The sequence below is a fragment of the Bos mutus genome, chromosome 1, assembly GCF_027580195.1.
Source record: "Bos mutus isolate GX-2022 chromosome 1, NWIPB_WYAK_1.1, whole genome shotgun sequence".
In the NCBI taxonomy this organism is placed as follows: Eukaryota; Metazoa; Chordata; class Mammalia; order Artiodactyla; family Bovidae; genus Bos; species Bos mutus.
Window position 1 is genome coordinate 96,259,065 of NC_091617.1, and position 25,093 is coordinate 96,284,157.

The following is a 25,093-nucleotide window of genomic DNA, read 5'->3' on the forward strand; positions in this document are numbered from 1 at the left end:
TGGAGAATCAGGCTCAAATACTGAGCTGTAGCCAGAGAAACCTCATGTCAGAGCAAGGAAGTCACAGCAATTCTGCTTTGTTTCCAAGGCACACACCTTCAGCACAGCAAGCCTGAAATGGTTAAGCTCACACAGTGATTTCTAAATGAAGGCTAGAGTAGACAGGATTTGAGTACAGGGCTCTCTGAATCCAAAGTCCCCTATTCCTTCTGCAAGTCTGCAATTTCTTCATAAGGGAAACAGACACATGACGGCAGAAAGGTAGCTGCTAATGACGATGCCACTGGGACTCGGACAGTGTCCCTATTTGCCAGATGCAGTTTAAGTGGTATTGTTAGCAAATGCAGTCGCAGTCTGCACTCATACCTGTGTCTCAAACAACTAATCGCCCAAGCTGCCTGTCCGTTCTGTTTGCCAGGTGCAGCTGGTCCCTGCTGAGCATGTGAATGGTTTACACCCCAGAGACAGTCTCCTCAGAGCTTTCGCCCCTCCTCCATTTTGTGTAACTCTCCAAACTTGAGTTTTCTGGTCCTATTCTGTCGGCCTCCGTTTCTAAAGTCCTTTTCCTTTTTTCCTAAACCACAGGACTCTGTGTCATCAAACTCTCCTTATTTTCACTCACCTTTGTCCAGATCTTTTAAAGGCTAAGCTGCTGTCACATGTTTTGATCTCTGGACTCCTTAAATCGCTCTTTTAATAATTATTGAGGATGCTAAAAACTTCTGTTTTGTGAATTATTTCTGTCAATATTTTACTGCATTAGAAACCAAAAAAGCAAAAATTTTAAAAAGCTATTCTTCATTAATTTAAAAACAACAGTGAAAGAGATTATAGGTTAATATAAATAAGGTGTTTTTATGAAAACATATTTTTCAAAACAAAAAATTTGTGATTCTCTTTACACAAAATAAATTAATTTATTTGCTTCTATTTCTTAAAATAGAAGCTTAGGCTCTTAATTTCAAAACTTTCTCTTTTTCTAATATAAACATTTAGTGCTATAAATTTCTCTCTAAGCACCACTTTGGTTATATGCCCCAAACTCCTGTATGTTTGATCTTTATTTTCATTTGATTCAAAACATTTGCTAATTGTCCTTTTGATACCCTCTTAGGCCGATCAGTTATTTATAAATATGTTGTCTAATTTCCAAACATTTGAGGATTTACCAGATACCGTCTATTTTATATTTCTGTTTTAATTCTGTTGTGATTAGAAAATTTTGTAGAACAAATTCTACAAATTCAGTTCTGTAGAACATTTCTTATTGCCTAATATGGTCTATCCTAGTGAATGTTTCATGCGCACTTGAAAAGGATATGTATTCTGATGTCATTAGGTAGTGTGTTCTATAAATGGAAACTAGGTCAAGTAGGTTGATAGTGTAATTCACTTTTATATCCTTCCTGATTTTTCTACTTGTCCTGAGACAATAACATTAAAGTCTCTAATATATTTGTAGAACAGTCTCTATTTCTCCTATCAGTTCTAATAGTTTTTGCTTCTTATATTTTTAAACTGTGTTCTTAAGTGCATGCATATTCAGGGTTATGTTTTCTTAATGAATTAATGCCTTTATCATCATGCAATATCCTGCTTTGTCCACTTTGACATTAACACAGCCACTTGAGCTTTCTTTTGATTTGCACTGGCATGGTACATCTTTTTCTATCCTTTTCTTTTTAGCCTATCTATGCTTTTAGTTTTATCCAATCTGGTGACCTCTGCCTTTTACTTGGGGGGTATTTAGACCACTTACTCTTAGTGTTAGCCCTAAATTTACCATCTTTCTAGTTTCTTTCTGTTTGATCTGCTCTTAATTCATTTTCCCTTCTTTCCCTGCCTTTTAATCTAGTCAATTGAGTATTTATTATGGTTTTATTTAATCTTTACTAGACTTATTAACTATGCATCTTTACAAAATTTTGGTAGTTACCTTAAAATTTACAATATATATTTTTAACTTAACACAGTGTACTTTCAAATAATATTATGGCTTTTTGTTGTTGCTGCTATTGGTCTGCATTCAGATGAGGTTTCCAACAGAATGTAAATCAACTGTATCACTAAGCACATTGTTTAGTTCCTGATATATTTTTTTTCAGATCAAGATTTTCTTGATGAAGTAAGCAGTATGTTGATTACATTCTTGAACAAGCTCTCTTTGTGTTGTGATCTAGCAATAACACAGTTTTGGCCCAGCACCACTCCTCAGATCATACTTTGAGTAGCATACTGATCTAAGCAATAGGCCAGAATATCTTTAAGGATAAGGAGACCTATGTATGTTCTCTTCTACAAGAGCCTGATGCATGATCTAGAGCCCACTACCTTTAAGAAAGGAACAGTCCAGTCTTTTCTCAAAGTACATAAAAGATATCAAATAGCCCACATCTACTTTGAGTAAAGTCTTCTTTTCTCAGATACATGTACCCTATGTTCATGGCAGCACTATTCACAGTAGACAAGACATGGAAACAGCCTAAATGTCCATTGACAGATGAGTAGATAAAGAAAATGAGGTACATGTATACAATGGAGTACTACTTAGCCATAGAGAAGACTGAAATAATGTCATCTGCAGCAATATGGATGCAACTAGAGATCATCATACTAAGTCAGTCAGAAAGAGAAAGACAAATACCATATGATATCACTTACACGTGGAACCTAAAATATGGCATGAATGAACCATCTATGAAGCAGAAACAGACTCACAGACATAGAGTGGACTGGTGGGTGACAAGGGGGAGGGGCTGGAATGGGTTCAGCAGAGGTAAGCTACTATATACAGAATGGATAAACAGCAAGGTCCTACTATACAGCACAGAGAACTATATTCAGTATCCGACGATAAACCATAATGGAAAAGAATATAAGAAACAAGAATGTATATACATGTATAACTGAACCACTTTGCTGTATAGCAGCAATTAACACAACATGGCAAATCAGTTATGTTTCGATAAAAAGACTTTTCTCATATTCTCTAACACTCCACAAGGTTTGTCTTTGCTCTACTTCTTATTGCAGTATAATCTACACATATAAAAGTGTGCATATGTTCCTCTGTTCATGAGATTTTCCAGGTAAGAATACTGGAGTGGGTTGTCATTTTCTTCTCCAGGGGATCTTACCAACCCAGGGATTGAACCTGCATTTCCTGCATTGCAGGCAGATTCTTTACTGACTGAGCCACCAGGGAAGCCCATAAATGGACAAATCAATGAATTTGCATAAACTGACTACACTAGGGTAATCAGCACACAGATTGAGAGACAGAACACCACCAGAACCAAAGAAGACCTCCTTGAATCCCCCACCCTTCCGCCACTGTCCCTCAACAAGGGTACAGCTGTTCTGACTTCAAACAGCATAGCTTAGTGTTGCTTGTTTTGGAAACATGAATGGAATCACATTATATGTACTCTTTTGTGTCTGCTTTCTTTTTCTCAACCATTATGTTCATAAGATTCACCCATACTGTGGCATGTAGTTTTAGTTCATTCATTCTCACTGTTGTGCAGTGTTCCCCTGTACAAATATTTCACAATGTGTATATCCAATCCACTGTTGATAGGCATTTGTGTCGGTTCCAGTGTTTAGCTATCCCAATAATGCTGCTTGGACTCATCTTTAAAAAGACTCTGTTAAACATCTTTTGATGCATTTCTGTTTGGTGTATTCCTAGGAGTGGAGTGGTTGGGTCATAAAGTTGGTATGTGTTTGGCCTTAGTAGATATTACGAAACAGTTTTCTGAAATTATTACATCAATTTATTCTCCTGCTGACAAGGCATGAAAATTCCATTTGCTTCACATCTTCACCAACACTTGAATTTTCTTTTATTTTAGCCATTCTGGCAGTCCATGGGGTCGCTAGGAGTCGGACACGACTGAGCAACTTCACTTTCACTTTTCACTTTCATGCATTGGAGAAGGAAATGGCAACCCACTCCAGTGTTCTTGCCTGGAGAATCCCAGGGATGGGTGAGCCTGGTGGGCTGCCGTCTATGGGGTCGCACAGAGTCGGACACGACTGAAGCGACGCAGCAGCAGAAGCAGCAGTAGTTATGTAGTGGTGTCACACTGTGGTCTTAATTTAATGACTGTTGATATTGAGGATGTCTGCACATGTTTATTTGAGAAACATTTCAGATGCTTCCTTGGGAGATGCTGAGGGTTCAAATCTTTTGCTTATTCGTTATTTGGGTTTCTGCTTTTTCTTACTGATTTGTAAGAGTTCTGGATACAAATCAGATATAAGTATTATATATATCTTAACTTACTCCAAGTCTTATCTTTTCACCTTCTTAACAGTGTCTTTTGATAAACAGAAGTTCTTACTATTACTGTAGCTAAATTTATCATTTTTCCCCCTTTATGGTCTGCATGATTTTGGTGACATCTTTAAGAAATCTTTACATGCTCAAGGTCATGAAGATATACTCCTCTCTTTTTTTTATAAAGCTTTATTATTCTACATTTCATGTTTAGATCTTTACTCATCTGGAATTCATTTTTTGTATGATAGGATATAGAGGTCAAGATTTTTTTTCCATATAGGTACTTTGGTCCACATACTCACATTCACTCCCCACCAGACTGGAGTATCATATTTATTTTATTTTATTTTTTATTTTTTAAAATTTAATTTAATTTTATTATTATTATTATTTTTACTTTATAATATTGTATTGTTTTTGCCATACATCAACATGCATCTGCCACGGGTGTACACATGTTCCCCATCCTGAACCCCCCTCCCACCTCCCTCCCCATACCATCCCTCTGGGTCATCCCAGTGCACCAGCCCCAAGCTTCCTGTATCCTGCATCGAACCTGGACTGGCGACTCGTTTCTTATATGATATTATACATATTTTAATGCCATTCTCCCAAATCATCCCCCCACTCCCTCTCCCACAGAGTCCAAAACACTGTTCTATACATCTGTGTCTCTTTTGCTGTCATGCATACAGGGTTGTTGTTACCATCTTTCTAAATTCTATATATATATGTGTTCAGTTCAGTTCAGTTCAGTTCAGTTGCTCAGTCATGTCCGACTCTTTGCCACCCCATGAATCGCAGCACACCAGGCCTCCCTGTCCATCACCAACTCCCAGAGTTCACCCAGACTCACATCCATTGATTCAGTGATGCCATCCAGCCATCTCATCCTCTGTCGTCCCCTTCTCCTCCTGCCCCCAATCCCTCCCAGCATCAGAGTCTTTTCCAATGAGTCAACTCTTCCCATGAGGTGGCCAAAGTACTGGAGTTTCAGCTTTAGCATCATTCCTTCCAAAGAAATCCCAGGGCTGATCTCTTTCAGAATGGATTGGTTGGATCTCCTTGCAGTCCAAGGGACTCTCAAGAGTCTTCTCCAACACCACAGTTCAAAAGCATCAATTCTTCGGCACTCAGCCTTCTTCACAGTCCAACTCTCACATCCATACATGACCACTGGAAAAACCATAGCCTTGACTAGACGGACCTTTGTTGGCAAAGTAATGTCTCTGCTTTTGAATATGCTATCTAGGTTGGTCATAACTTTCCTTCCAAGGAGTAAGCGTCTTTTAATTTCATGGCTGCAGTCACCATCTGCAGTGATTTTGGAGCCCAGAAAAATACAGTCTGACACTGTTTCCACTGTTTCCCCATCTATTTCCCATGAAGTGGTGGGACCGGATGCCATGATCTTCGTTTTCTGAATGTTGAGCTTTAAGCCAACTTTTTCACTCTCCACTTTCACTTTCATCAAGAGGCTTTTGAGTTCCTCTTCACTTTCTGCCATAAGGGTGGTGTCATCTGCATATCTGAGTTTATTGATATTTCTCCCAGCAATCTTGATTCCAGCTTGTGTTTCTTCCAGTCCAGCGTTTCTCATGATGTACTCTGCATGTAAGTTAAATACTGTATTGGTGTTTTTCTTTCTGGCTTACTTCACACTGTATAATAGGCTCCAGTTTCATCCACCTCATTAGAACTGATTCAAACGTATTCTTTTTAATGGCTGAGTAATACTCCATTGTGTATATGTACCACAGCTTTCTTATCCATTCATCTGCTGATGGACATCTAGGTTGCTTCCATGTCCTGGCTATTATAAACAATGCTGCGATGAACATTGGGGTACATGTGTCTCTTTCAATTCTGGTTTCCTCGGTGTGTATGCCCAGCAGTGGGATTGCTGGGTTGTATGGCAGTTCTATTTCCAGTTTTTAAAGGAATCTCCACACTGTTCTCCATAGTGGCTGTACTAGTTTTCATTCCCACCAACAGTGTAAGAGGGTTCCCTTTTCTCCACATCCTCTCCAGCATTTATTGCTTGTAGAGTTTTGGATCACAGCCATTCTGACTGGCGTGAAATGGTACCTCATTGTGGTTTTTTAAATCAAGTGAATATAAACATGTGAGTATTAATCTTTTTCAAGGCTATTGGCTATTTTGGGTCTGATTTTTGTAGATATTTCTGTCTACATTTTAGAATCAGCCTATCATTTTTCATTAAAGAAATCCCTGTTGGGATATTGATTAGAATTTAATTTAACCTATACATCAATTTGAGGAGAAATGAAATCTTTATAATATTGTCACAATTCAGGAACATGCTATATATTAACCCATTTATTTATGTCTTAATATGTTAGTTTATCTTAATATTTTTCAGTTTTCAGTGTAGAGGAGTGTTATTTCATCACAATAACATTGCTTGCACATTTTGCTAGACTTAATCCTAGATGTTTTATATTTTTTGATGCTATTGTAAATGGTAGTATTTTAATTTCTACTTGTTTGTTGTTTGTATATAGAAACGTTAATACTATTCCATTTTTAATCTATGTTAACCTTTATCCAATAGCTTTCCTAATTCCAGTGGCTTGTCTGTAAATTCTTCTGTATTTTCCCTGTTTATAATCATGTCATACAATTTCTTTTCAATTCTTATGTTTTTTATTCCTTTTTCTTTCCTTAGTGCATCAGCTGGTACTTCTAGTATGATATTGAATAGGAGGCCCTTTGGGATTGGAATGAAAACTGACCTTTTCCAGTCCTGTGGCCACTGCTGTTTTCCAAATTTGCTGGCATATTGAGTGCAGCACTTTAACAGCACCATCTTTTAGGATTTGAAATAGCTCAACTGGAATTTCATCACCTCCACTAGCTTTGTTTGTAGTGATGCTTCCTAAGGCCCACTTGACTTCACATTTCAGGATGTCTGGCTCTAGGTGAGTGATCACACCATCGTGATTATCTGTGTCGAGCAGATCTTTTTCGTATAGTTCTGTGTATTCTTGCCACCTCTTCTTAATATCTTCTGCTTCTGTTAGGTCCATTCCATTTCTTCCTTTATTGTGCTCATCTTTGCATGAAATTTTCCCTTGGTATCTCTAATTTTCTTGAAGAGATCTGTAGTCTTTCCCATTCTATTGTTTTCCTGTATTTCTTTGCATTGATCACTGAAGAAGGCTTTCTTATCTCTCCTTGCTATTCTTTGGAACTCTGCATTCAAATGGGTGTATCTTTCCTTTTCTCCTTTGCCTTTTGCTTCTCTTCTTTTCTCAGATATTTGTATACCCTCCTCAGACAACCATTTTGCCTTTTAGTATAGTACAGAGAACTATATTCAGTATACTCTAATAAACCATAACGGAAAAGAATATTTAAAAAAAAATGTATATATGTGTGTGTGTGTGTGTGTATAACTGAATCATTTTGCTGTAGACCAGTAATACAACTGTAAATCAATTATACTTTTAAAAAATTCTTAATATTCCCTAAGATTAAGTCAATTGGGTCATTTACTATTCTGCACAAAGTATCTCTTATCTGTCTTTGTTTTCTACTTGTTTTTACTCAACATGTAACCTAATAATCCCACTGGACCCCAAGACTTATGCAGTCTTTTTCTATTCCCTGAATGTGATTTCCTCTGACTGCAAAACTCCAACATACTTTGTATTCTCTTACCACTTCTAATCAGATTGAGCCCTTGAACGATGGTTGTTTTGTACTCATCTCATTGCTCCTTCTTGGGAATGTGATTCCTGCAGTCCTCACACAGCACAGTGATTCACACATTGGATGTGCTCAGTAAATACTAGTTGAATTCACAAGGAAGGCAACAGAAGGCTTCTTAACAGGGACTGAGGTTTAATGGTCAGAGAGTCTCAGGGAATTATTCTATCCACCATGGTGGATACTGGTGCTTCTGTTCATCCAGTGTTAGGTCAGGGAGCCAAGGCAATGGTGCAGCACTTGGAGTCCTAGTCTGAGGGAAACCTCCACTCGTCTGCGTGTTTCTCTCTCCCATCCAGGATGTGATTAATCATCTGTGCAAAGACAGTGAAGGAACTGTTGCTACACAGAATACGGATTCCCTCAATATTGAAAAGTTCAGCATAAAAGAGTACGTAAGTTTCATTTTATAGGACATTGAAAACAGGCAGAGGTGAGCATGGTGGGAAAGGGAAGAGTCAGGTGGCTAGGTGGGCACTGGAGGCTTCTGGGTGCTGCTGTTCTACTTCTAGGTCTGGTTGATGTCACATGGGTGTGTTCACTTTGTGATAATTCACCAAGCCACACACTCATGATTTGTGTATTTTTCTTTCGGTATGTCACACTTTATTCCAAAATTTTATTTAAAAATATTTCCTGTGAGTGTGCTCATTTAATTAATTATCCAGTTAAGCTGTTCTAGCAACAGAACATTAAAAGGCAACAGGAAGTTTGTCACACACATTAAAGCAAATGCCCTTCTCTAAATGTACTGTTCTTGGCTGCCTTGCTCTGCAGAAGGATCTTATGTTGCTGCAGGAGAGACTCAGTTTTATAGTACAAATCTGCTTGAAAAAAATTTCCATGATTACATGCTGTTATCAAGAAAAATAAAATCAGCCAACAGGAAGGAAATGGAATTGTTCTCAGCAGCAAAGAACAATGTCCTGGGTTGCTTCCTCTTTGTAGTGTAGCACAGGGTAAACAAAACGAGCATCCTGATGGATTTTATTTTAAGCAGGTTTAACTTTGACTATGATAAGCATGAGATAATTAAGAAATAAGTAGAATGCTTATTTGACATCGTCTCAGATGTTAAGGCTCTGTACTGGAAGTCTCTCACAGAGGATCAGGGAGTTATTCTATTTCTTTCTTTTCTATTCCAACAGTTAGTGGTTATTTTTCACTTGGATTTGGAAATTCCTAGAGGGCAATATTCCCAACTTTGGAAAGCATCTGTTTATAGTAAAAAGGGAATGAGTGATTGCAGTGGTAAAACCATTGCTTGTTGCATGAGGGCTACCCCATTCGCCTTCCTTTTTTGCCTCCCCAGTCTCTCTTTCATGATCTAAGTAAGCCCCACAGCACCAGCGTTTTCTCTATGGCACACAGAGTTCAACTTTGCAGTTGCCTGAATGGCAACCCACTCCAGTATTCTTGCCTGGAGAATTCCATGGACAGAGAGAGGAGCCTGGTGGGCTACAGTGTATGGGGTCGCAAAGAGTTAGATAAGACTGAGTGACTAACACTTTCACTTATCTTCCCCCACAAGGCTGGAAACTTCCAGGTGGCAGAGATCATTCTCTTAGGGTAGAAGATGGATCTCCTTCTGCACTGTTTGCTCTTGTTTGGGCAGAGGCTGGTGGCTTGCTCCTTAACCTGGACTGTGAGCTGCTTGGAGGCAGGGACTACAGGTTCCTCATGTCGTATTTCCCTTGTTTGGTACATTGTGGGGGCTCAGTAAGTGTTGACTGAACAAAGCAAAAGAAGGAAGTTGAATCAGGTCTCCCAGTTTCAAAGTTCTGCAGTTGCCTGACCTCCGAGTGCTACAGAAAACTGTAATTGCTTCGTGGAAAAGCATTCTATGATCTATATTGGGGGTGTAAATGGCATTCCTTCTGTCCCTATGGGTCACCACACTCCTCTTAATCTGTATAGTCTGGAATAAAGAATGTGAGTTGGGAAAATTCCCTGGTGGTCCAGTGGTTAAGACTTAGTGCATACTGCTGTGGCCTGGGTTCAATCCCTGGTCGGGGAACTAAGATTTCACAAGCCAAGCAACAAGGTCAGGGAAAGAAAAAAGAATGTGAGTAGGCAATGGGGCTGAAAGTTTGCGCTTCAGTTGCTCAATTGTGTCTGACTCTTTGAGACCCCATGGACTGCAGTACGCCAGGCTTCCCTGTCCATCAACAACTCCCAGAGCTTGCTCAAACTCATCCATCAAGTCAGTGATACCATCTAACCATCTCATCCTCTGTTGTCCCCTTCTCTTCCTGCCTTCAATCTTTCCCAGCACCAGGTCTCTTCCAATGAGTTGGCTGTTCATATCAGATGGCCAGAGTACTGGAGCTTTAGCTTCAGCATCAGTCATTCCAATGAGTATTCAGGGTTGATTTAAGATTGACTGGTTTGATCTCCTTGCTTTCCAAGAGACTCTCAAGAGTCTTCTCCAGCATCAGTTGGAAAGCATCAGTTCTTCGGTGCTCTGCCTTCTTTACTGTCTAGCTCTCACATCCATACATGACTACTGGAAAGACCATAGCCTTGACTATATGGACCTCTGTCAGCAAAGTAATGTCCTTACTTTTTAACACACTGTCTAGGTTTGTCATAGCTTTCCTGCCAAGAATCAATCGTCTTCGAATTTCATGGCTGTGGTCACCATCTGAAGTGATTTTAGAGCCCAAGAAGAGGAAATCTGTCACTGCTTCCACCTTTCCCCTTCTATTTGCCATGAAGGGATGGGACCAGATGCTATGATCTTAGTTTTTTTAACACTGAGTTTTAAGCCAGCTTTTTCACTTTCTTTCTTCACCCTCATCAAGAGGTTCTTTAGTTCCTCTTCACTTTTTGCCATTAGAGTGGTATCATCTGCATATCTGAGGTAGCTGATATTTCTCCTGGCAATCTTGATTCCAGCATGGTTTTATTTCTAGGCAGGTGCAGTCCACCACCTGGAGGAAATACAGTCATTGGCATCTCCAGGTACACTTCATCCTTAGAACTCTATTATAGACAATGCAGAGAGGACTTGGTCTGCATTGGGTCATGTGCTCTTCCATGGGGTCAGTCACCCTAGAATGGAATGGAGGCTACAGAAGGAAGAGTGGTCCCCAAAGGAAGAGATTCTAAGCAAACCATCATTCCCCCAGGGGTGCATAGTTGAGCAGCTTCTTGGTTAGGCCCACTTGGGCCAGCATCCAGGGTATCCTTTGGGTGTACTTAGCCTGCAGCAGCCCCAGGCAGGCCTCCCACTTGTTGCCAACAATCTTGCTACAGGTGAAGCAGTGCACAGGTATTATCATGGCAGCAGCATGCCAGCTGGCTGATCCTGCAGGCTGTCCCAACTTGGAACTTGCTAAGTATGTGTTACTGAAGTAGATGTGAGCTGTGAATTATATTAAATACTAAACTACACTAAATTAAGTATCACCGACCTTTGAATATAATGTTATAGTTCTACTTGATATTGGTGTTAACTGATTATCTAGGTAAAGGGTGTTTAACCTGGAGTACACAGAACTCTAAGGGGATTTGTCAGAGTTTGGAGGATATGTGAACTTGGTTAGGAAAAAAAAATTTTTTTTTTCACTAGGCTATAACTGAAATTTAGTATTCCTTTTAATTATAGATACATATAATCCAGAGATGTTTTAGGCAGTAATCTGACTTTGTCGTTAATAGGATTCTCGTCTTTTCATATCACATTGCAGTTGCAGAGATCTCAATATATTGTTCATGCTGCCTCAATGTCATAGCAGCTATTAAGCTCTCTGCTAGATCTGATTAGTAAGTGAACACATACATTACTCTATCACACACATATTTTGATAACTTACACCTCAACATAACTAGTTCTGTTTGTAATGCTATGCATTTTACTTCTGCACTTAAAAACAACATTCTGAGACAGGATCCACGGCACAAGAGTTGAAGTGATCTAGCATTCACTGGAAACAAGATGAGACCAAAGTATGATGATCTGACTCAAGAACTTTAGCCCACCTGCTCTAAGGTGGGGCTGAGATAAGAGATTATGAGCCTTTTCAGTGCACTTCAGTTCAGTCGTGTCCTACTCTTTGTGACCCCATGAACCACAGCACGCCAGGCCTCCCTGTCCATCACCAACTCCCGGAGTTTACCTAAACTCATGTCCATTGAGTCGGTGATGCTATCTAACCATCTCATCCTCTGTTGTCCCCTTCTCCTCCTGCCCTCAATCTTTACCAGCATCAGGATCTTTTCAAATAGGTCAGCTCTTCACATCAGGTGGCCAAAAGTATTGGAGTTTCAGCTTCAACATCAGTCCTTCCAATGAACACCCAGGACTGATCTCCTTTAGGATGGACTGGTTGGATCTCCTTGCAGTCCAAGGGACTCTCAAGAGTCTTCTCCAACACCACAGTTCAAAAGCATCAATTTTTCTGCACTCAGCTTTCTTTATACTACAACTCACATCCATACATGACTACTGGAAAAACCACAGCCCTGACTAGATGGACCTTTGTTGACAAAGTAATGTCTCTGCTTTTTAATATGCTGTCTAGGTTGGTTGACTATGCCAAAGCCTTTGACTGTGTGGATCCCAATAAACTGTGAAAAATTCTGAAAGAGATGGGATTACCAGACCAACTGACCTGCCTCTTGAGAAACCTATATGCAGGTCAGGAAGCAACAGTTAGAACTGGACATGGAACAACAGACTGGTTCCAAATTGGGGAAGGAGTACGTCAAGGCTGTATATTGTCATCCTGCTTATTTAACTTATATGCAGAGTACATCGTGAGAAATGCTGGACTGGAAGAAACACAAGCTGGAATCAAGACTGCCAGGAGAAATATTAATAACCTCAGATATGCAGATGATACCACCCTTATGGCAGAAAGTGAAGAGGAACTAAAAAGCTTCTTGATGAAAATGAAAGAGGAGAGTGAAAAAGTTGGCTTAAAGCTCAACATTCAGAAAACGAAGATCATGGCATCTGGTCCCGTCACTTCATGGGAAAATAGATGGGGAAACAGTGGAAACAGTGTCAGACTTTATTTTTTTGGGCTCCAAAATCACTGCAGATGGTGACTGCAGCCATGAAATTAAAAGACGCTTACTCCTTGGAAGGAAAGTTATGACCAACCTAGATAGCATATTCAAAAGCAGAGACATTACTTTGCCAACAAAGATCCGTCTAGTCAAAGCTATGGTTTTTCCAGTGGTCATGTATGGGTGTGAGTTGGACTGTGAAGAAAGCTGAGCACAGAAGAATTGATGCTTTTGAACTACAGTGTTGGAGAAGACTCTTGAGAGTCCCTTGGACTGCAAGGAGGTCCAACCAGTCCATCCTAAAGATCAGTCCTGGGTGTTCATTGGAAGACCTGATGTTAAAGCTGAAATTCCAGTACTTTGGCCACCTCATGCAGAGAGTTGACTCACTGGAAAAGACTCTGATGCTGGGAGGGATTGGGGGCAGGAGGAGAAGGGGACGACAGAGGATGAGATGGCTGGATGGCATCACTGACTCAATGGACATGAGTTTGAGTAAACTCCGGGAGCTGGTGATAGACAGGGAGGCCTGGTGTGCTGTGATTCATGGGGTTGCAAAGAGTCGGACACGACTGAGTGACTGAACTGAACTGAACTAGGTTGGTCCTAACTTTCCTTCCAAGGAGTAAGCGTCTTTTAATTTTATGGCTGCAATCACCATCTGCAGTGATTTTGGAGCCCCCAAAAATAAAGTCTGACACTGTTTCCTCATCTATTTGCCATGAAGTGATGGGACCAGATGCCATGATCTTAGTTTTCTGAATGTTGAGCTTTAAGCCAATTTTTTCACTCTCCTCTTTCACTTTCATCAACAGGCTCTTTAGTTTTTCTTCACTTTCTGCCGTACGGGTGGTGTCATCTGCATATCTGAGGTTATCGATATTTCTCCCGGCAATCTTGATTCCAGCTTGTGCTTCTTCCAGTCCAGCGTTTCTCATGATGTACTCTGCATAGAAGTTAAATAAGCAGGGTGACAATATACAGCCTTGACATACTCCTTTTCCTATTTGGAACCAGTCTGATGTTCCATGTCCAGTTCTAACTCTTGCTTCCTGACCTGCATATAGGTTTCTCAAGAAGCAGGTCAGGTGGTCTGGTATTCCCATCTCTTTCAGGATTTTCAGCAGTTTTTTTGTGATCCACACAAAGGCTTTGGCATAGTCAATAAAGCAGAAATAGATGTTTTTCTGGAACTCTCTTGCTTTTTTCAATGATCCAGCAGATGTTGGCAATTTGGTCTCTGGTTCCTCTGCCTTTTCTAAAACCAGTTTGAACATCTGGAAGTCCACGGTTCACGTACTGCTGAAGCCTGGCTTGGAGAATTTTGAGCATTACTTTACTAGCGTGTGAGATGAGTGCAATTGTGCGGTAGTTTGAGCATTCTTTGGCATTGCCTTTCTTTGGGATTGGAATGAAAACTGACCTTTTCCAGTCCTGTAGCCACTGCTGAGTTTTCCAAATTTGCTGACATATTGAGTGCAGCACTTTCACAGCATCATCTTTTAGGATTTGAAATAGCTCAACTGGAATTCCATCACCTCCACTAGCTTTGTATGTAGTGATGCTTCCTAAGGCCTACTTGACTTCACATTCCAGGATGTCTAGCTCTAGATCCAAATGAATTTGGATCTACTCAAAAACATGTTAACTAAATGCCACAGACATTGGCTTAAGAGCTTGTTAAAGACAAATTCATTTCTTTGTGCAGTTATCTGCATAGGTATCCACTAGAATTGGATTTCAGTTATCTAAACTGTTAGGGCATGGTCTGTAAGGTTGTGAGATACTTTGTAACAATGTTTGTTGATAAGGACCCATCAGGGATGAACTCATCAGAACTGTTCTCTAGGAACTTCTCTTTGGTTTACCGGTCTTGGTTTCCAACAGGAAGCAGATAGTTCTTAAATGATGACACTTTGAGGAGATACTAACAAAGATGTGGGTGTGGGGGACTTCACAAGAGGAAACACAATAGCTTCAACAACTCCTGGCTAGTGGCAGATCTGGCATCACCCCTTGGCCAGAAGGGAAGAGAACAAGGAGTGGCAAATTTAAAGAAATAAGCAAAGTTTAGAGGAAGTGGTTACCTTTGAGTACTGAGGTAGCTCACTGTGGGATAGCTGAGACCATCCCTGATCACCCTCAGATCTCCAGCCACGACATTCCTTAGCAAAAACCTAGCTAGAAGCCAGGGGGCGAAGGGGCCCACTGTTGTGGCCTACTCATCAGCCTTTTGGGGACAGAGAGCAGAGTGGAACTGTAAGAGGTAGAGATATCCAGCCCACTTGGCAAATTTCTACCACAGCGATTTTCAAACTATTTGATGGTCTAAGAGGGCAAAAATTAAAAAAAAAAAAAACACCCACAGCTACCCCTAAAATTCTGGCATGTTAAGCTTTTGGTATTACTGAATGAATGGACAAAGAACAGAAATATTACTGAAACACAGAGTAAAAGGAAACTACAATTAGGAACTATGTATTTACTTTCAGTCAGAATGGATACTTAAAATGTTATGGTAATACTGGAGCATGGTTCAGCAATAAATTCTATTCTGTAGGTCAGACAGGTACGTCACAGCTTTATAATACAGTTAAGTACAGTTCATCCTCCTTATTTGTGGATTCTTTATTTGTAAATTTGCCTGTGTTTTAAAACTTTTGTGATGCTTTCACAGTCATGCATGGAGTGGTGAAAAATTTGACCTAGCCCAATGCATATGCTCCCAGTTGAGGGTGACAAGATGACATGCTGTGTTCTTGGTTCAGTTCATATAATTTACACAAGCATCCTTTGCTCTATTTAGCACACTGTTTTTTGCATTTTTGGATTTTTTTTTTTTAATTGGTGGTTTTACTGTTTAAAATGGCCCCCAAATGAAGTGTTGAAATGCTGTGTAGTGTCTAAGTACTAGACGGCAGTGATAGACCTTTTGAAGGAAGCACATTTACTAGACAAACTTGGCTTGGGCATGACGTTACAGTTGCTGTTGACCCATGAATTCAATGTTAGTTAACCACACAGAAAGACATCTGAAACAAGTTCGTGTTTTGATTAGTTGGTAAACATGTGGCCAGGGACTCAAAGAATAACCCCGGTATTCCCCCTAGGAGCAACGGTTCCGTATTTGCTAATTCTGTGTTGGCGGGTACCTTTATGGGCTTCCCACCTGGTGCTAGTGGTAAAGAACCCGCCTGCCAATGCAGGCGATGTAAGAGATGCGGGTTTGATCCCTGTGTCAGGAAGATCCCCTAGAGAAGGACACGGCAACCCACTCTAGTACTCATGGTCCACAGGGTCGCAAAGAATTGGACATGACTGAAGCGACTCAGCAAGCACGCAAACATGGTGACTTTATAGAACCCAATCACCATGAATAATGACGATACATGTTGTCTTCTAGTTCCTAATAAAGATTCAAAAAGGAAAATTCAATTTACAAAAGACACCGATGATTTTTCTATATTAGCAACTAATTGGCACTCATAACGCAAAATCAGGAAGGGGGAAAACATTAAAACCTGCGCATAATTTTAATATGACATATTAAAATTTATTACTTTTTGATAGTATTCAGCTAAATCCAAATTATTTCAATTAAAGTTGTCTAGAAGGCCATATAGCTTGAAAATTAAAGAAATCAGTGGGAGGGAAAAGAAAAAACAATCTATTTAATACATTGACTTTACAATCACAAATGCATTATTATCTGGACTCAGTTGGTTAATTCAATCCTGCTTATTAGTTAGGCCAATTTATACCCACTCCACAATAAATCCTACATTATCCAAAAGCTTTACGCTTCTATTTACAGTAGCATAGCAAACCTGAAGTCTTTTTTAAAAAAGCAATCACCATTCCATTGACTAATGTAACCAATTTCCCATGCTCTGGCATAAGAATATTTGATGTTAGTCAACAAAGACAGCCATCTATTATTCTTGAGAAATATAACAGTGGCAGTCTTTTGATTTTTTGTTTAAAGTAAGTAACTCTGAATAGTAAAAGAGCTGAAATTTCTAACTTGCTTTCTAGCCACATTAAGAATGACATTTTCCCCCAGGGACCTTCACATATTTAAAAAATTTGGATTAACAATCTTTAAGAATCCACACATAGCAATAAGAAGCTGACTTTCCTGCCAGGTTTCAAATGCCTTAAAGATGAGACATAGTACATACATTATAAAGAGTTTATGGATGAATGTTGACTGCCTGGGCATTGTTACAACAGTAAAGGTTAAATCACTTTTATTTCTGAAAGACACTTTTGGTACCATTATCATATCCCAAAATAGGTATTAATGTTACTCATGATTAAGAAGCTCGGAAGTTATAATTATACATCTCTTATTGTAGAAATAAAGTAGGAGAGCTCTGTATTGTGAGGGGAAAACACCCAGGCATTTAAATCAATGCATATTTGCTAGGAGGAAACTTAAACTGACTACAGCCTTGAGAGAGCTGCATTAACATCAAATAGCCACATTTCTGTCCACTTACAAGGAATACTATAAAGAAGCAAACAAGCCATGTTTAACAAAATGTGTCAGCATACAGAAAGTGTAGTTTTTCACACTTAGAAAAATTTAAATCTTTAGTCTAACACTTAGATGGGAAACAGCCTAAAGAAAAATGAAGAACTATACACACCACCTATTTCAACTACAAACGCTCTGTGACCGAAGGAAAATAATTCAATATTCACTATCATTTTGTAAGAGTATAACTTCAAGGAATGATTATGCTCATAAGTAAACACACGATATTCCTAAAGATTTGTAACTAAGGTTTGCAAGACATGAAATCAAATTGTAAAACTAGTTGAAAGCAATTAGAGTCCAATAGTTCTCTTATGTTTTCTTTTATGCTCTTTATTTTAAATTGATATTTTAGAACAGTAAATTATCTTTCATAGCAGTTCTCCTGATCTGATAATATAGTACCCCATTTCTGAATGTAGAGATTTAAGATAAATCAAAATAAACATTAAGGCGTACAAACAGCTACTTTAAGTCTGCTCTTATTTAATAAAGATCATTTCAACTCATATTCAAATACATGGAATGTTGGCACAAAACTGAAGCTGCTGTAGAAAGATCACAGATGTTCTGTGGGTTATTGAAACTTCCATCTAAAAACATACCCTTAAATGGTCTTAATTGTACAAATTTAAGTGTTGAGAAAATGTCTAAATAAGAAGTAACAATTAAAATAAAATGTTTATTTGTAAATTATGTACAGAATACATTTTACTTTACGACAAGGAAATGGGAAGAACCATCACCTCCCAGCCAATTCTGCTTGCTTCCTCTGTTGGAGACGACCATCTTACTCTGAATCAGGTGTACAAATCAGTTTGGATTTCCTAAGTTGGAAAAGGAGAATTTGTAGCTAAACTTAAAGTGTTGCTGCATTATTACTAGTTGGCTTGTTTCCACAAAATGTTTTTGAACCCTGCTAAGTTAGAATCTTAGAAGTTTTCTGATATAATTTAATAATCAACAAAAGCTAAACTAATAAGAACAATAAGTTTAAGCATTTCATCTCAAAGAAACTGTGAAATGGCTACAAAACTATGCTTAATCTAAAATATTGGTGTTTATTTTTATCCCTTTTAGTTATTCTGATCAGTCTAACAGTAAAAAGCCATACAACTATCAAAAATGCCAATAATCTAAATGTCATTGTGGAAAGTGCATCTTCGATAATTGTCAAAATAAATGAGACCTATTTAGTGTAAAATTATCAAATAGATAAAACTTATAAATGGCTTTAGACTGTATCAATAATAGTATTATATGAAATGAAGGACTGAATATAACTGCTTAGATGTCAAATCCATTTCAGTAAATGGATTTAAAGAATGCTACAAATGTCATGTGTACATTATGATGATCAGCCAACATAGAAAATCCAACCTCTTGCACATATTTAGTCCCCAAATTAGTCAGATTATGATTTTTCATGTGAAGATTTAGTTGTTTCTCCATCGTTGTCTTCTTCCTCCTCCTCTTCACAATCCCCATCTGTTTGCTGTTCCAGTTCCTCTTTTGTGATCATTTCAAAATCATTCCCATTTCCACTACTGTGTTGGGATCGGTCATCTTCCCTCCTGTCACTGTCTGTGTCTGAATGCCGTTCTCCACCTGAGCCTTCTGTTCCGTGATTTCCTGGTCCTACTTTCCCCTCCTCATCTTCCTTTTTCTCACTGTCTGACTTTTCCTCACTGTCGGACTTCTGTTGCTTTTTGGTTTCAGATTTCTCATCTTTCTTTAAGTCTGCTTTTGGTCCTTTGTATTCATGTGTGTACAGAGGTCTGAAGGAGTCAATGAAGCCCACGTCAGCAGTCAGATTTGGCAAGAACCAAAAATGGTGCCTTCCTCCAGTTATGAGCCAAATGATGAGAAACAGAATGCAACGAGCTGTGGGAGAAAAATTTCTCTAATTGAATAATTCAAGCATTGACTCAGACAGCAGGGAATATTTGTTAATGAAAAAGTGGGAAAACATTCAGAGTCTTCCTATTTGTATATTACATGCACCTTAAATATAAACAGTTAAATCCTAGATTAGCAGCTATCAAGAGTATTCCGGGCACACAGCATTCTGCTCTGAACTTGAGGGCACAATGCTGCAATGCCATTCAAAAAAGTGCTTTTATGTTTTTTTCATCTGCGCACTGTTTCTTGGATATACTTATATCCAAGTATATAAGTATATCCAAGTATATAAGTATATAAGTATATCTTGGATATACTTATATCCATTTATTTCTTGGATATACTTATACTTTATGTACTTTGCTATGTTACAATTCAATAAACACAGCTGCCAGTTGGACCCTGGAAGTACACGTGAAATCATGGTAGAAGAAAAAAGGAAATAAACCCAAGTAAGAGATGAATGATATCTTAAGCCTTAGAAAGGAGAAAGCAGGGTTGCACTATGACTTTCCTAGATACTTTTGTCTAAGGCAATTCCTCCATTAAAAAATAGAAAAAATTATGCTTTTTACAACCATTCTGGTATAAACACAAATATAACCCTGCACAGATTCACTATTATAGAGAAGTATATATATTGTTACTTTTCATTTTAGAAGAAATGAAAATGAAATTATTTCCATGGGTTCCTAAATGTATCATGAGTTCAAGGCATGTGCTGACCCTACCTAAAGGTTAAGTCTTCTAAGTAAAAATACTTTTGAACAATAAGAGAACATTTTCCTAACAGCAATTTCTTTTTATTTAAGGACAACATTTCCCCAGTATTAAGTAACATAGAAATCCAGATGGGTTTAACAAATAGGTTTGAAGTTACTCTTTTAGAGCAGTATGACAACTATGGGCTTCCCTGGTGGCTCAAATGGTAAATAATCTGCCTGCAACGCAGGAGACACAGGTTTGATCCCTGGGTGGGGAAGATTCCCTGGAAAAGAGAACGGCTACCCATTCCAGTATTCTTGCCTGGAGAATTCCATGGACAGAGGAGCCTGGCAGGCTACAGTCCATGGGATCAACAATGGTTAGATAATAGAAGAAATTGATAATTTTAAAGTTTATAGTAATGAACTATCACAAACCCCAGTATTTCATATCTTTCTTTTAATTTATCACATATATGGAGCTGAGTGATTTGTCTGGATTTTACTTTTTTAAAGGTCACGATTATGTGAATGTTATGAGCTAATTAATTATGACAGGTTTCTTGGGTTTCATTTTAGTTTTCGTTTTCTTTACAGATAATCCTATCATTGTTTTCTAATAAAGTCTGAGAAAAGCTCATCTATGTTTCTTCCATTATTTAGCTTCAGACAGATAAAATAGTTATAGCTGCCTTGACTTTTATAAAGCACTAATTTCTGTTTTCACAAAAGAACATAAATATTCTGAAAGACTGTATACACACCAGTATCTTTTGTGTATACAAACAGAAAAGGCAAATATGCTTGAAACTATTAAATAAATCAGTGAATAAACCACACTGATAAAAAGAAATAATGAACATCTCTTAAGGAGGTTGCATATTTTTTTCTCCAAATAGAATTATGATGTTACATTAGGTTTTGAAGGGTTGTAAAACAGATAGTTCATAGTATGAAATCTTGCCTGAAATACAAGAAAAAGCAACATTAAAGTGGCAAATAAAGTCACATTCCTATGGGTATAGCAGAATTCTTTTTTTTCAACAGTTTTTCTCTATATGCCAGTATATTACTAGGGGCAAAAAGAGAAGAATCATGAGAAAAACTACTGTGATATGTATGGTCATACCATTTCTATGGCCTGGCATGCTGCAGTCCATGGGGTCGCAAAGAAATCGGACACGACTGAGCAATTGAACTGACTGCATTGAACCATTTCTATACTAAAAGTGACATATTTAGAAAATTGCCAGAGGTCTTATTTTAAATTGCAGTACTAAATATACATATTCAAAGCAACACCAAATTTAATTTGACCAATAAATAATACTTCCTGAGATAATATAATAAAATCTCCAATTTACAAGTAGGATACAGATCAAACCATTTAAAAATATATTTGGAATTTTCTAAGAGAAACAACATTTTCTAAGAGAAGTAATAAAAAAGTTGGATTTATTTTCTGATTTGATTGACAAGGCTGTTTAACATACATTGCTACTTAAACTCCCAGTATATTTAAAATGAAAAATTGAAAGAATTACTAGAGAAACAATACTTTAAAGAACAAAACAATAACCATAAATTATTGTGAATATCAGTTTAAATGAAAGATAAGCAAGTGGGTTAACTCTATTCAGTGGAAATTAACCTTTGCTGAAAAATTTCAAAAAGCTGCTAAATTTTCAGGGATCTGGGAATCAGAAGACATCAACTTGACTAGTGTATCTAATGGTAGATAAAATTTTATGGCTTCTCATTCTTGATGCAGGTAGTACATTACCACTAGTTACCTGCTTCACACTCTTAGACATTTATTTCTTGGCCTGCAAATGTGCTGTTAACATGCAGAAGCTTCAGGGGCTATTTTTAAGGTGAACAGACTAGAGGAAGGAAAAACTGAAAGGTGGATGAATAAGGTTTCACATAGAGTCAGAAATTCCCCCCATAAATGGAGGCCCATAAACATGATGAACTGAATGAAAATACTAGATGGATCCCTGGGTCTATGGATGGCAGCACCAAATCAGGACCCTGTGATGTCCAGGGTGGAGGGAAATTGCTTAGCACTATTGCTTAGGGTTAGAGCAGTAATGCTTTATAAACATAATAATCTACTACATTACATATCATAGAATCTCAGAATAACACACATCTCATTCAGACAATCTTGGTCAAATTCCATCCTCTAAAAACAGATATTAAATCAGTATTCCGGTTGTTTAAAAAATTTTTATAAAGTACTCCTCCTATATGTTCTGGTAGAAAAGCTGATTTGTCATTTGAGGAAAATAATCAGAATTTAGTTACTATATAGCAACATAAGCTCTCAATGATCCAAAGAATTATATATGATAGGAAAAAAAAAAATCACTAAACAGCTTAAAAAAGCAGAAAAACATTGCTATTTCCCAAATGAAAAACTAAATTAGACCAGTTCATCCTTTGAAAAAATCTTCAAAGACTAGAATTTTAAGCAAAATAATACTTGTTTTGCCTCATATTAAATAACATGGTCAGTGTAAAAAATACAGACAAGTGTAAATAAGAATCCTAAAATCACTCATAACTACCACCACCTTTTGTATTTAGGTGTATTTCCTTACAGTCAAATCCTTCTTGGCACTGAGTATTTCCATTTCAAAAAAAATCTTCCTAATTATATAAGCCAAAAATACTTCATTATCTTAATTATTTGACATCTAGTGATAAGCATTTTTCATATATTTATTAATCATGTTAATTTCCTCTTTTGAATTGGATTATTTTTATAATGCTTTATTTTTAGCTATGAAAGCCCCTAATCATCAGAAAAGTAAAATAACATTATTTGTATTTTCTTATTGATTTTCAAAAAGGATTTTAAACTTGTTAATGCATCAAGAACTTATTGTGGCCCATGGTACAAACTGATTTTTCCTAAGAATGGCAAATCAATTGTTTATAATCATTTACTATATAAAATGTAAATGTTTAATATGTTTCATTTGTCTTAGGTAAAAAAAGTTTACTGAAAGTATTATGTTTATTAAATGACCAATCACTGTAAAAATATTAAAGTCTTTATGGCAGCTAAATTTTAAAGCATATCTATTTGCAGACTCTTGTTTAGTTGCTAAGTCATGTCTGACTCTTTTGCAAGCCCATCGACTATATAGCCTGCCAGGCTGTCCATGGGATTTTCCAGGCAGGGCTTTCCAGGGATTTCCTGGAGTGGGTTGCTGTTTTCTTCCCCTGGGCATCTTCCCAACCCAGGGATCAAACCTGCATCTCCTGCATTGGCACCAGGGAAGCCTATTTGCAGATTAAGACATATTAAATCCTTTCGTCACACAGAGTAAATCTAATTAAACACATATACTACTTGAAGCCTGAGTCAGTTTTGGGATATGACCAAAAAAGTAGGCCCATATACTTCTTAATTCACCTACATGAATTTTGCTATTAAGTTTTACTGAAGCTCCAGATTGCAGTCCAAACTGCTCAACAGCTACCTCTTATCGAGGTCAGTCTTGCTAGTAACAAATACTTACCAACAGCAAGGAGAAGAATGCTGGCTACAAAACAGCCTGCACCCACACTGAGGTAATAAACACCTACTCTCATTTCTGCTGGCCAAAGAGGGAAGAGGGTGGCTGCTATCACTGCAATCACTGGAACAAGAGATGAAAAGTTACACATACAAACTTTAGATTAAAATTTTAAATGGCTCAGTTGCCAAGAGAGTGAATATACATACCCCTACGGGGAGAATTAAAACACAAACTTATTGAAACATATAAAATGCTCAGTTATCGATCACTGCATAGTTCAACCTAACATTTTTAACTACTATTCTCATATTAGGTCAAGATTTCTCTAGTATAAATTATATATAATTAGAAAAGTGCTGTCTAAAAATGTGAAATTGTTAGCTCCTTAAATGATCAACTGCTGCTGTCTTCAACTTCATTTTTAACTATAAGATATCTGTCTACCAAAAAGGGACGCTTAAAGAAATAATCAACCAACAAAACTAACCAAAAATGATTCCAAAGATCCGTCCCTGGAGATTGGTTCTGGGGTGAAACTCTGACATCTACTGAATGAAAAGCTCACCAGATGATTCTGATACAGATAATTTTTGGTAATAGGGAAACCATATACAAGCATCTCCAGTTTTTTTTCCTAAGTACATTGGGACCACATGGAATAACCAAAAGAATGACTGGTATTTAGGTGTTTAGAGCAAGAGAAATAAGGATTCAAATTCTAGCCATTTCATTTAGAAGCTAAGGGTTGAATTTATTATTTTGAATGGGATCCTATGATAACATATTGATCAGATTTGTTCAACTGCTATCTATTTTTTTCTACTTGTTAAATCATTCTCTACCCCTACCCCCAACCAAATTTACAGGAATAACACACACCTATGGTAATAAATAAAACAATAAAGGAAAAAACAATTAAAAGTAAACCAGAAAGTATAATATGAAGTCTTTACCCAATTCTTGGTCCACTCCCCAGAGGTTAACTACTATTGTTTCTTATTTGTATGCCCAGAAACTGCCTGTATACAATTAAAACTAGTCACACAGATATTTAAAAAAAAAAAAAAAAACAAGTTTACAATATTTTCTTTCACAATTTTAATATATTCTAGGTATCCTTCTGAGAGGACACCCTATCTAATTCTTTCAAAGCTGCATGATATTCTGGCATGTATTTGTACTGTAATTTATTCACCAACCTCCTATTGAGGGACTTGAATTGTTTCTAGCTTTATCCTATTATTGACAAGAGTGCAACAATTACCAATGCCCATGTGTGCAATTGATTAAGGTACAGGATAAATTTCTTGAAGTTTAACTATTAGGTCACAAAGTAAGGCATTTAAAACTTGAAAGATATTTGCTAATTATCCTTCTAACT

At 37.7% G+C, this 25,093-nt stretch overlaps 1 protein-coding gene across 1 annotated transcript in view; it reads right to left on the reverse strand.

The window, feature by feature from the left end:
• Window positions 1-16,561: 16,561 nt before the first annotated feature.
• The window catches only part of SEC62 (SEC62 homolog, preprotein translocation factor), a 33,468-nt gene continuing 24,936 nt past the window's right edge, over window positions 16,562-25,093 (reverse strand). The window contains exons 7-8 of the mRNA XM_005908153.3: window positions 23,713-23,832; window positions 16,562-19,457 (exon numbers count right to left, since the gene is read on the reverse strand). Of these exons, the coding sequence (XP_005908215.1) occupies window positions 18,988-19,457; window positions 23,713-23,832 (590 nt within the window). The 3' untranslated portion in view covers window positions 16,562-18,987. The remainder of the gene's footprint in view (window positions 19,458-23,712; window positions 23,833-25,093) is intronic.